General features: G+C 40.3%; 1 protein-coding gene across 1 annotated transcript in view; it reads right to left on the bottom strand.

Moving 5' to 3' along the window:
- The window catches only part of racgap1 (Rac GTPase activating protein 1), a 41,982-nt gene extending 28,678 nt beyond the window's left edge, over nucleotides 1-13,304 (bottom strand). Inside the window, exons 1-6 of the mRNA XM_061925488.1 lie at nucleotides 13,148-13,304; nucleotides 9,748-9,836; nucleotides 6,300-6,502; nucleotides 6,085-6,227; nucleotides 652-712; nucleotides 517-567 (exon numbers count right to left, since the gene is read on the bottom strand). Coding sequence (XP_061781472.1) covers nucleotides 517-567; nucleotides 652-712; nucleotides 6,085-6,227; nucleotides 6,300-6,502; nucleotides 9,748-9,832 — 543 coding nt within the window. The 5' untranslated portion in view covers nucleotides 9,833-9,836; nucleotides 13,148-13,304. The remainder of the gene's footprint in view (nucleotides 1-516; nucleotides 568-651; nucleotides 713-6,084; nucleotides 6,228-6,299; nucleotides 6,503-9,747; nucleotides 9,837-13,147) is intronic.
- Nucleotides 13,305-14,177: the final 873 nt, after the last annotated feature.

The raw sequence follows: 14,177 nt of genomic DNA, 5'->3' as shown, positions 1-14,177 counted from the left end.
TGGCCCCTGTTAAAAGTCGTGCTGCCGCATTCTGGACTAACTGCAACCGGGAGAGAGCTTTTTGGCTAATGCCAGCATAAAGTGCATTGCAGTAGTCCAGGCCACTTGAAATAAAAGCATGCACGACTTGTTCAAAAAGGTTAAAAGATAAAAACGGTTTTACCTTTGCTAAAAGACGAAGATGATAAAAACACGATTTTAAAACGCCATTGACTTGTTTGTCAAGTTTAAAATCACGGTCTATAGTGACGCCAAGGCTGGTGACTTTGGGACGCACATCATTTTGCAATGGTCCCAAGTCAGTGAGGGCCGGACCAAACACTAAAATTTCCGTTTTTCCCTCAGTCATTATTAAAAAATTCTGGGCTAACCAAGCCTTGACGTCGCATAGACAGTTGAGAAGGGGATTAGTTGAATTGACGCAGTTGCAACACTGCAAATTCCTGCAGGGACCGACAAGTAAAACATTATGCATGCATATTTGATCATCCAGGAACCATTAACTGATTTACTTACCCTCTTTTCCCGCTTCCTGAGTCGCAATTTCACATTGGAGGAGTCCCAATCCTGTCGCAGGTTAACAAGACCGTTGATGAAAACCTCAGTCAGTTTGCAACATTCAATAATGGAAAAAAAAGGGGGTTTACTTACTAGAGAGTCATCGTAGCTGATATCTGACAGGATGGAGCCCGACTCGTCTATGGTGGTCAGTCTAGACAAAATATGGTGTGGGTGACAAAGCCAAGTCATTAATAGCATTTATTGATGCGTATGTTGCGTTCTTTCTTACATTGAACAAAGAGCACAGTCTGAGTCAAAGTCCTTGAATGTAAAAAGATACTTGGCCAATAAAGCTGATAAGGATTTGTAGGCCATATTGCCCAACCCTATGTGAGACCTTTGACACTTATTTCAAATCGAAATCGAAAAATAGCACAATTTTTGCTGGGGGCAATTTTACATTACGAGTTAAAAATACAGAAACGTATAAACCCTGCCCTAAATCTAAAATCCTGACAATGGACATTCATGTGGTAAGTCAGGGGTGCCCATTACGTCGATCGCGAGCTATGGTGGAGGGTGTGTCAGTCCATCGCCAGCCAGGCATTAAAAAAATAGACCTAAAAATTCCTCAATCTTCACTAAGACGCCACTTGATTGACATTCATGGCACCCGTGGATCTTGTGAGATGACGCTGGCTGCTGCCAGATTATTAAAAAAAAATTGCCGACAGGTAGGCGAGAAACACTTTTTTTTTTCCAACAGACTCTCGCATCCATCGATCCGTTAATTTTTTTCAAAATAATCTTACTCATCTCACCATATGAAATGTAACTTACTTCACCAAGTATTATTTATTTTTTATTGTGATTACTTATGGAGTATATTGTGAATAATATTTTAGCAACTGTTATGTAAAAGAAAAGGGGTAGGATTTAAATAAGCTCTGCTTCTTCCTACTCCTTTTCGAACATGTTGAAAAGAGATACTGGAAATTGTGATGCCTCATGTTGTATGCTTGCATGTTCGAAATAAACTCAAACGCAACACAGTACCTGCCGTCAAAACTCTAAAGACCGACTGCGCAGTTTCTGTCTTCACAAAATAAAAGCGCTGCATCATCCTGCCTGCGCTAACAAAATAAGAGTCTCAGCAAGCCGGCGTGCACAAGCTAGCAAGCTACGGAGTTTGCCGCCAATGTATTTCTTGTAAAGTGTATAAAAAGGAGTATGGAAGCTGGACAAATAAGATGGCAAAAAGCAAGCACTTTCATGTGGTATTGGACAGAAAGGAGGACTTCTTTCCCTCCTCCATTTGAAAATGTGGACATTATCATCACTACTGTCTAGGGGTGTAACGGTACACAAAAATTTGGGTTCGGTACATACCTCGGTTTAGAGGTCACGGTTCGGTTCATTTTCGGTACAGTAAGAAAACAACAAAATATAAATTTTTGGGTTATTTATTTACCAAATTTTCAAAATCTTCCACCAAAAATATTTTTCTTTGTGGAATATTTGATGTGAAGTAATGTGAACCTTGGATAGGTCAATAATTCATAATAACATTGATTTTGATTCAATATTATGTTTTGAGCAATGACAGTTTAAAAAAAAAAAAAAACAGCTTTGTTTTATTAGTCAACATTGCAACTTTTTCTAAATTACATTTAACCTTTAAGCTTTTTTATTTCACTTTTGTTATGTTTTTGTTTATTTGAATAGTATTTTTAGAATGTGCCGTGGGCCTTTAAAACATTAGCTGTGGGCCGCAAATGGCCTCCGGGGCACACTTTTGACACCCCTGCTATAGATAATAACAAATTAAATGTGATAAATGTATGGATAAAAAGCAGAGCCTGGCGACGCATGCGCGTTTATCATAACTCTCTCACTCTCTCTGTCTCTGCCCCTCCCTCACCAATGCGGCTGCGCGCACAATTAGTTTTGTTTTTAACCCCTTCTTAACCCTGAACGCACATTGAAAATACACGCAACCCTAACTCAAAATGCCGGACATTTGAGGCATTTAAGAAACTCCGCCCTGACAGCTCCGCAAAAGAGGACATGTCCGGTGAAAAGAGGACGTACGGTCAGTCAATCCTATCAATTTCACCGGACACGTCCTCTTTTGCTAGCATGCTAGCAGCGACCGGGCTAGGATAGACTGACCATACGTCCTCTTTTGCGGAGCTGTCTGGGCGGAGTTTCTTAAATGCCTCAAATGTCCGGCATTTTGAGTATTGTTTACACAACGTGCAGGACGCTACTTAATATGTCCGTGTGGAAACTCGTTCGGTACACCTCCGCACCGAACTGAAACCCCCGTACCGAAACGGTTCAATACAAATATATATATATACAGTGTTTCCCACACATTCATTTATTTGTGGCGGCCCGCCACGAAAGAATTACGTCCGCCACAAATGGATTTTTCGGCTTTTGACTCGCTCGACCGCTCATAAAAGCAATGGGACTGTCTGTGAATGTTGCTTGTAGTTACACCTCCGGTGCAGTAGGTGGCGGTAGCCTACTATGCATTGTAACTCCACCAATAGCACCTAATTCACCTGGTGGGCCAGAAGAAGAAGAAGAAGAAGAAGAAGAAGAGGGACGGATGGACGGACGGGATCAAAATACTCGCCGGCTACTTTTCATAATGATGGCGCTTCCTACGTTTCTACCTCAAACGTCCAAAAGCTGCTGAAAGCCTTGATCCAGGATGCCATGGGGAAAAAAACTTAAATGGTGCCTTTTGGCGATAGTTAGCAGCTTGGTGGCTCATAGCCGGCTAGCTAACGCTTGCTAGCGTGGTAGCATTGCTTCATTTTTACAGGTGTTATAGGTAGATAGGTTATAGCTGCATCGCTCGCGGCTCGTCATATATTTAACGTTAATCCGCGATTTCACCGAGCGTTTCACCGACGAGCTAACGTGTCCAGGTTATAGCCCTGTTGTCAATAAACACACATGGACTGAAGCTAAATTGTCCACTGTCCACTGCTGCATGTGAATGCAATGAAAAGAATAAAATCTGAGCCAACCAGCTGTTAAAATGTTGTCCAGGTTAATGTTTTGGCCATTAAAGGCCCTTCATTTCAAGATTTCAACTGTGATTAAACAGGTGGCTGACCTGTTCAGATGGGTGTAACTGATACTGGTCAAATAATGTGAAATGGCATTTCATTTTACATGTATGCAATGCCATTTAAATGTAATTATAGATAATAATAATAATAATTACTGTGTAGTGTTGTAAATAGTCAACGGGAAGAATTTTAGTAAGATATAAGCCATGAGCACTACACAGCCAGAAAAAAACCTAGGCAGGACAAGTAAAAATATTGGGGCAAGTAGATTTGAGAAGTCAGGCAAGTAGAAAAAAACCTTAACGTTGAACCCTGCATGTGTTGAGCTGCTGCCGCTTAAGGTTAGACGGCACCGTACATAGAGCGGTTCTGCTCGTTAGTAATAAATTCTAATGTTGGATGTTCACTCCTTCACACAGACGAGTATAGAAAAATATTTTCAACGGCCGAAAAGGGCTCGACTTGGAGAGGAGGTAGGCCTATAGTCCGGACCACAGGTGCGACCTGTTCAGCAGCAGCAGGAGGAGGAGGAGGAGGTTGACTGACTGTGGCAGGACACCTCTGCCTCTGTTTCACTTCATGTTGCTGGTAAATAATATGGTTGTAGTAGTAGGCTAAAGTTAAATAATTTAGTATTCACTAATTAAAGGGGCAGAGCTTTAAGAGACATTTTATATTTTATAAGATATATTTTTTGTAAGAACCACAATTAATAAATATATTTCAGTGAATCACTAATTGTTCAAATCTGTATATAAATATGTACATAAAATGTTGTAATTATATTCCAACTCCGCGTTCTTCTTGGTCATCACCACTGCCGCTGCTGCCAACGACCCCCCCCCGACCACACCACCACAAATAGATGCCTGCCCTGTAGGAAACACTGTATATTGTATATATATATATATGTTATAGACATCATATAATATATCTGTATATATATTATTCTGTACACAAATGTATATATTCGTATATATGTTAGATTTTGTTTTTTATTGCTATATTAGTCTATTTATACCTGCATTGTCCTTTCCATCCTTACACTTTTCATCATTGTAACTGAGCTACTGTGTTGAACAATTTCCCTTGTGGATCATTAAAGTCTAAGTCCCGTTACACCCCTAGGTAATACACCAACTTATATAGGCGAGGGCGGACCTACGTCACTTCCGCCTGCCAATCCCCTAGCAACCGGTCGCCATATTGAATTCGTTGAAAACAAACCAGCTCACAGCGAACACAGCATTGACAGAAAAGGCATTTAACGAGGTTTCACGGCATTTTAAACTGTTCTAAATGGCGTATGATTATGTAAATAGTCTTTCCAGTGAGGCTAGGTTAAGATACGAGTTAAAATGTTCTGTAGTTGGATTAAACGACTGCCCTTACCGCCTTCCAGCAGATGCGTGGACTGATAATCCTACACAATGGCCGGACATGGAATTTGGAAATCTTTATGTCTACCTCACAAGCGCACCAGGTCGGTTGTTAGCTTCGGTTGTTATATAACGAATAAATCACATAAAAATTGTTAAATCACCCAAGGTATGTTGATAAATGATAATAAGGATGACACGGTGGCTACCAGTATCTGTATATTTATTATATCTGTAGAGAGCTCATTCAAATTCAGTTCAGTATTATGATTTATTATTTGCTGAATTACTGGAAATAGCCTTTATACCGTATGTTATTGTTGTGCAACAACAACAACTTCAGCTGTCGAACGTTATTCAGTATAAATTCAACGGGTTCAACATTAGCATGGACGGTATAGCCAAGTTGTGGTTAAGAAGGTGGATTTTTGTTCCTTATATTTACCAGAAACAAAGTGATCCGAACGCACGACCCGGAATTTTGGGGGACTCCAGTGAGAACCGTCCTCGTTTTCCCGGTGTAAAGCTGCGAGCCATTTGTCTCGTCTCTGTGGGCTTTTAGCACGCTTTGGCAGAACAAAATACGACCTTTGTTTTCCCTGTTTCCAGTTGTGGTTTGCACAACCAAAAACAACACAGTTTTTTGGCATTTTGGAGGCAGAAGGACGGGTTTAATCAGCGCAGGTCGACAGGTTAAAGAGTAATGGCGACGGTTTGTTTTCAACGCCAGTCAGGTTGCTATGGCTCGAAGAACCCGTATGTAGCTCAGTTGCCCGGATGTCGGCCCTGCCCTATTCTTGTCTTCATGAAAGGAAGGAATCTATATGTGTTAAACATGCTTGTATTATCATTAAACACACTTAACTTGTTGACAAAAACGTCTCTTTCATAAATAAATAAATATACATTATATATATGAATGAGGTAGATCCCTCGATTTGGTCCATTGAAAAGTAGCTCGCCTGCAGAAAAAGTGTGGGGACCCCTGTGGTAAGTAGATGATGATGGCAAACGACTGTGAGCACATTATATGCATGAGCTTGAGGGCTCAGACAGATGTCACTTGCAAATGAACAAGAAGGCTTTTATTTTGCAAGTGTGTGATTGTTTGTCACCTTTTGCTGGTGTTCAGCGTGGAGCCTCCCTGGCAGTTTGGGTTGAGAAAGGCTAATGCCGAGCGCTGCTCCGCGCTCAGCTGGATGCTGTTGGAAGAGCCCTCACTGGTCAGGAGGTCCTTTATCAACAGAATCTGACGATCCTGCACCCAAACCACACGAGAGCGTTAAAACATGTCCATGGACCAACACTTTCACACGAGTGCTCCACACACCAGCTTCTCGCAGTCGGCCTCGGCTTTCTGCCGGCGACGGATCTCCACGTCCACTTGGTTGCGGGCGTGCTTCAGCTTGACCTCCAGGGCGCCTCTCTCGGTCTCGGCTTTGGTGAGAACCTCCTTGCAGGATCCCAGATCTTGCTCCGCTTTCAGCCACTTTTTGCGGCAGTTTTCAAAGTTCTGGGCCATGAAAATAAATTCTGGCGGAAGACAAGCGACACTCAGTGTTGTACCGTATTTTTCGGATTAAAAGGCGCACTGCCAATGTGCGGCTCTTTTCAGGTCATCGTTCATACAAAAAGGCACACCAGATTATAACGGGTCATATTGTGATTTGTTTTTCTACATTTAAAACACTTTCTTGTTGTCTACATAACACGTAATGGTGGTTCTTTGCTCAAAATGTTGCATATGTTATGTTTTACAGACCATCTGGCCGTCTCTTCAGGATGCCCCGTTTTGTGAGCGGTCTTATTTACGTGCCTCCACATCGACAAGAGTAAAAAAAAAGTTTTTAATTATTTGTAACGCTTAATTGCTTCTCAATTATTTTCTGTTGTGCCGCCCCGAGGATGAAAAAAAACATTTTGCGCACATTAATTTTTTTTTAAAAACTCTAAATATTATAATTTGTCAATAAAATTGTTATAAGTACACCTCTGCATAACATTTTATCCTTGATAACATCAAAGAAAACACATTGGAAATAAATATAGATCGACTTACAACAAATACACTTTTTTAGTTTCTCGGTATGATGACGTCAGCGCGTGACGTCGCGGATTGTGGAGGACATTTTGAGACAGCATGATGGCCAGCTATTAAGTCGTCTGTTTCATCGCAAAATTCCACAGTATTCTGGACATCTGTGTTGGTGAATCTTTTGCAATTTGTTCAATGAACAATGGAGACAGCAAAGAAGAAAGCTGTGGGTGGGAAGCGGTGTATTGCGGCCGACTTTAGCAACACAAACACGGCCGGCGTTTCATTGTTTACATTCCCGAAAGATGACAGTCAATCTTTACCATTGGCCTGTGGAGAACTGGGACAACAGAGACTCTTACCAGGAGGACTTTGAGTTGGATACGCAGACGCGGTACCGTGAGTACGCTTCCAAACATTTGATCGCTTGCTCGTACGTGCGTGACGCTATGTGCATGTAAATAATTCAATGTATACACCCTAATGATTATCTTGTGTGATGACTGTATTATGATGATTGTATATACCGTATTTTCCGCACTATAAGGCGCACCGGATTATTAGCCGCACCTTCTATGAATTACATATTTCATAATTTTGTCCACCAATAAGCCGCCCCGGACTATAAGCCGCGCCTACGCTGCGCTAAAGTGAATGTCAAAAAAACGCTGCGCTAAAGTGAATGTCAAAAAAACAGTCAGATAGTTCAGTCAAACTTTAATAATATATTGAAAACCAGCGTTCTAACAACTCTGTCCCAAAATGTACGCAAATGTGCAATCACAAACATAGTAAAATTCAAAATGGTGTAGAGCAATAAATAGCAACATAATGTTGCTCGAACGTTAATGTCACAACACACAAAATAAACATAGCGTTCACCTTCTGAAGTTATTCTTCATTCGTAAATCCTTCGAATTCTTCGTCTTCGGTGTCCGAATTGAAAAGTTGCGCAAGCGTGGGATCCAAAAATGGCCGGCTCCGTCTCGTCGAAGTCATCGGATTCAGTGTCGCTGTTGTTGTGCAGCAGTTCTGTGAATCCTGCCTTCCGGAAAGCTCGGACCACAGTTGTGACCGAAATATCTGCCCAGGCATTTACGATCCACTGGCAGATGTTGGCGTATGTCGTCCGGCGCTGTCTGCCCGTCTTAGTGAAGGTGTGTTCGCCTTCGGAGCTGTGTGAAAAAAGCCACCCGGCCTCTTCGCGTAAACTTCCCTTAACCACTCGCTCATCTTTTCTTCATCCATCCATCCCTTCGAGTTAGCTTTTATGATGACGCCGGCTGGAAAGGTCTCTTTTGGCAAGGTCTTCCTTTTGAATATCACCATGGGTGGAAGTTAGCATGGCAAGCTAGAACCACAGTGAAGGATGACTTCTCATTCCCTGTGGTGCGAATATTCACCGTACGTGCTCCCGTTCCACAGTGCGGTTCACAGGAATATCAGTTGCTGTGAAATACGGTAGTAATCCGTGTGCGGATGGAGAGATTGCGTCTTTTTATGAACCGGATCCTTGTCGCGTAGTAGGAGCCATTTTGTGGTCTTTACAGATGTAAACAGGAAATGAAACGTACGGTGATATCCGCGCGTTTTTTCTTCTTCTTCCGGGGGCGGGTGGTAAGAAGCGCTTCCTGTTCTATGGGGGCGGGTGCTTTCCTTGGCGGTTGCTTGCGTAGAAGAAGAAGCGCTTCCTGTTCTACCGGGAAAAAAGATGGCGGCTGTTTACCGAAGTTGCGAGACCGAAACTTTATGAAAATGAATCGTAATAAAGCGCACCGGGTTATAAGGCGCACTGTCAGCTTTTGAGAAAAATTGTGGTTTTTAGGTGCGCCTTATAGTGCGGAAAATACGGTATCTGCATCATGAATCAATTTAAGTGGACCCTGACTTAAACAAGCTGAAAAACTTATTGGGGTGTTACCATTTAGTGGTCAATTGTACGGAATATGTACTTCACTGTGCAACCTACTAATAAAAGTCTCAAAAAGTCTCACGTACGTAACTTTGGGGAAATATGTGTGCTGTATGAACTTTGGGGAGGTGAACGGTACTTTGGGCTGTGGGATTGAGTGTGTTGTGCAGGTGTTTGAGTTGTATTGACGGGTTATATGGACAGGAGGGGGGAGGTGTTTGTTATGCGGGATTAATTTGTGGCATATTAAATATAAGCCTGGTTGTGTTGTGGCTAATAGAGTATATATATGTCTTGTGTTTATTTACTGTTTTAGTCATTCCCAGCTGAATATCAGGTCCCACCCGCCTCTCACAGCATCTTCCCTATCTGAATCGCTCCCACTGCCCTCTAGTCCTTCACTCTCACTTTCCTCATCCACGAATCTTTCATCCTCGCTCAAATTAATGGGGAAATCGTCGCTTTCTCGGTCCGAATCGCTCTCGCTGCCGGTGGCCATGATTGTAAACAATGTGCGGATGTGAGGAGCTCCACAACCTGTGACGTCACGCTACTCGTCTGCTACTTCCGGTACAGGCAAAGCTTTTTTATTAGCGACCAAAAGTTGCGAACTTTATCGTCGATGTTCTCTACTAAATCTTTTCAGCAAAAATATGGCAATATCGCGAAATTATCAAGTATGACACATAGAATGGACCTGCTATCCCCGTTTAAATAAGAACATCGCATTTCAGTAGGCCTTTAAGTTCTGATTTCCACAGCCTGGTCCAGTAACTTGGGAGGATTGGCATCTCCTGGTTAAGTCCAAGAACCAAACAAAGTACTACTCACGGGGTTCAATGCCGTCGTCGAGAACTTCCACTTGAGCCTGCATCTGATCGTATAAACCCTGGAGGCTCAGCACGGCGTTCTCCATGGCTCTGCACAAACATGGAAAAACACAAGTCGGCCGACTTTTAATGACAGACATTCATTCATAAGCAGGGTTGCAAAGGGGTGGAAAGTTTCCGGAACTTTACCACGGGAAGTTAAGCTCGGGAAGTTTGAAAATATTGACAATTTTTTTGATTATTCAAAGCTGGACACCGTCCATGGGAATTAAAATAATGATGTATTATCGGGCACTTGTCTATATGCTGCTGCATCTTTATGGCAATTGTGACGTAGCTCTTTGCACAGTATTTACAAATGTACACAGCCTTTCTGCCTACATTGGTTGGGGTGAAATGTCTCCACACATCAGATGGTGTACGTGGCATTATTCTCTTTGTATTTATTTATTCTTGTAAAAAACTAATGCAATGCCACACACATATATAAAATAGTCAGCTAAACAATTGGAGTAGTCTTTAAAAATATTTTACTGATGGACAAATTAATCAGCAATCCTACATTCTTGTATGACAACAGAATGGCTAGCAGAACAGAAGGCAGAGGAAACTACAAATTTTGATTTAGTATTTGCTTACAGATCACAAAAAAAGGTAAATTCGGATCGCTAACGTTGTTAGCATAAATGAATGGGATTTAACATCGAGAAAATTAGCATCACAGCTAACGGAAAAATACAGTAACAAGCAACTACACCTCTATTAAACTTAAATACCATATATCAAATATATTTACCCCAGTTATATCATCAACATTTGCCTGACTGGATGAAGTCCTTGGGCTCAAATACTAGTGTGGCCTCAATAGCCCTGCTGTAGTGTGTGGCATACTGGGAATTATCTACACATGTGATGGAGGAATGCACAGTGAAGGGTTGAAATTCTATATTAAATCAGGTTGTTTTAGCTAATAATAATGCTGCAAGATCTAGCATGTTGCATTCAATGTTTATTCCCATTAATCCCCCCTTAAGGATATACACAACTCCCGTTGCCTCAACAGAGCAAAAAACATTACCAAGGACAGCACACACCCTGGCTTCCACCTGCTACCACCGGGCAGGCGCTACAGGTGCATCAGAGCCAGAACCTTTCCCACAGCTGTCACCATCCTGAACTCAAACTTATAATAAATTATTCACCCTTATACAATATCCTACCTCAATACCCTACTGTGCAATATTACCTTTCGAGTGCAATACGTCCGACACTGATTGTCATTACTTTATTACTCCAGTACTCTTGTTTTGTTCTGTATATTGCACAGTTTTTTGTATATTGTGCAAGAGTGCTTATTGTTTTTATTGGATAGTAGTCTGTTTATTTCAATTATTATTTTTTATCTTTATTACTTATGTGATTTATTTTTATTCCATATTTGTTTCCACTACCGCACCTTACGTTGGAGTCCTTAATCTCGGTATATGAAAATATAATGACAATAAATTCCATTCTATTCTAATTCCCATGGAACATTTCTAACTTTGAATATTCTCGGAATTTTGCAACCCTATGCATAAGTAATACAAAGCAGATAGTCAAATAATGTGTTTAAAATAAATAGATTTGGGGATATTTCCTTGTAGAGCAGGGGTGCTCATTACGTCGATCGCGATCTACCGGTCGATCTCGGAGGGTGTGTCAGTCGATCACCAGCCAGGCATTAAAAAAATAGTCCTAAAAATGAGCGATCATAAATCTTCACTATGACGTCACTTTCGTCACTTGATTGACATTCACGGCACCCGAGGGTCTTCTGAGATGACGCTGGCTGCTGCCAGCTCATTAAAATTACCGACTGGAAGGCGAGAAACACTTTATTTCAACAGACTCTGGCGCCGTACCTGTCGTCAAAACTCCAAAGACCGACTGCACAGTTGCACAATAAAAGCTCTGCTTCATCCTGCCTGCGCTACCAAAATAAGAGTCTCAGAAAGCTGGCGTGCTCAAGCTAGCAAGCTACGGAGTTTGCCGACAATGTATTTCTTGTAAAGTGTATACAAAGGAGTACGGAAGCTGGACAAATAAGATGCCAAAAACCAACCACTTTCATGTGGTATTGGACAGAAAGGAGGACTTTTTTTCTCCTCCATTCGAAAATGCGGACGTTATCATCACCACTGTCTGATTCCAATCAATGCAAGTCATCACAATCAGGTAATACACCAACTTATATTCTTGTCTTCATGAAAGAAAGGAATCTATATGTGTTAAACATGCTTGTATTATCTCTAACCACCTTTAACTTGTTAACAATATTAACTATATGTGTTAAACATGCTTGTATTATCTTTAACCACCTTTAAGTTGTTAACAATATTAACTATATGTGTTAAACATGCTTGTATTATCTTTAACCACCTTTAAGTTGTTAACATTAACTATATGTGTTAAACATTCTTGTTTTATCTTTAACCACCTTTAAGTTGTTAACAATATTAACTATTTGTGTTAAACATGCTTGTATTATTTTTAACCACCTTTAACTTGTTAACAATATTAACTATACGTGTTAAACATGCTTGCATTATCTTTAAACACCTTTAACTTGTTAACAATATTAACTATATGTATTAAACATACTTGTATTATCATTAAACACCTTTAATGTATTAACAATATTAACTATATGTGTTAAACCTGCTTGCATTATCATTAAACACCTTTAACTTGTTAACAAAAACATATATTTCATAAATAAGTAAATATAAATGATATATATATGAATGAGGTAGATCCCCACGACTTGATCAATTGAAAAGTAGCTCGCCTGCAGAAAAAGTGTGAGCACCCCTGTTGTAGAGTGTCTCACTTGCAGTTGGCGTGGTTATTAGTTTGTTGGTTGACACCAATTACAGTAAGGGACAAGCGGTAGGAAACGGATGGATTAAAAACAGAAATGCTATTTCTGCCCCACAACAATTGTCCACTAGAGGCTGTGACGTCATCATAGAACAACAACGAAAATATCCCATGGTGCTGCGTCAGTTAAATATTTATATTTTAGTTTTTAATTAAAATGTTACTAATGACGACGATGTGTGTTGTCTGAACGAATTTAAAAAAATAAAAGTTGGTCAGACGGCGCCGTAACAAAACACATGTCTTATCTAGCCTAGCTTCAGTTTATGTAGCTAAGTACACCTTACGCTCGCGTAAGTATTACTTTAATAACGTTATCTTCCTGGTGTTTTATCACATTTCCCCGAATGAAATGTATAACGTACAAATACAAGAGAGATCATTACAACGCGACGGTTATCGTTCGTAAGACCGTGAATGCTAACCGCGGATTGTGTTCAAAGGCTAGCCAAAAAAGCTACCGAGTGCCGTTTACTTACCGCGATAAAGACAAATATCAAACGACGATTTTTTTTTTTAAATCAAAATGATGTTCAACCCTACTCGCTGTTGTCTTTATTGTATCTATTAGACCGCCTGGGAGTTATTAGCTCGTCGCCATCCTTCCTGCCGCGGTGAGTGAGCAACAAGCGACCGCGTTCATTTCAAATCCCGCTGCTGACCAATCAGCGAAGACCTGCGGATACCGTGCTGGCTACGTCATACCGGAAACGATCGAAAACAGTGTTCCGGGGTGCCCCGTCAAATTAAAAGCCGTTGAGCGCGCGTTAATTTTTAAAACTTTTTCCACGGACGGCCGCAAACAGAAAAAAATGACATTGCTTACACCCAATTTTACAAACTGGTGTAGTGAGTTTACATTATTCACGTTTATCACAACCTTTTTTCCAAAACACAATATAGAATAGAATAGAATAGAATAGAATATAAATACAAAGTACATTATTGATCCCTGGGGGAAATTCAGCACCACAGTTTGCTCACAATAGACAATAAACACTTGGGTATTCTTTACATGTGAATAATATAAATACAGTCTATTATACAGCATTATTCACATGTGAATAATATAAATACAGTCTATTATACAGCATTATTCACATGTGAATAACATAAATACAGTCTATTATACAGCATTATTCACATGTGGATGATATAAATACAGTCTATTATACAGCATTATTCACATGTGAATAATATAAATACAGTCTATTATACAGCATTATTCACATGTGAATAATATAAATACAGTCTATTATACAGCATTGTTCACATGTGAATAATATAAATACAGTCTATTATACAGCATTATTCACATGTGAATAATATAAATACAGTATTATACAGCATTATTCACATGTGAATAATATAAATACAGTCTATTATACAGCATTATTCACATGTGAACAATATAAATACAGTCTATTATACAGCATTATTCACATGTGAATAATGTAAATACAGTATTATACAGCATTATTCACATCTGAATAATATATACACAGTCTA

Source organism: Nerophis lumbriciformis, linkage group LG01, assembly GCF_033978685.3.
Source record: "Nerophis lumbriciformis linkage group LG01, RoL_Nlum_v2.1, whole genome shotgun sequence".
Lineage (NCBI taxonomy): Eukaryota > Metazoa > Chordata > Actinopteri > Syngnathiformes > Syngnathidae > Nerophis > Nerophis lumbriciformis.
Note: the sequence above shows the minus strand (reverse complement) of the source record. Positions and strands in the feature narration are given on the sequence as shown.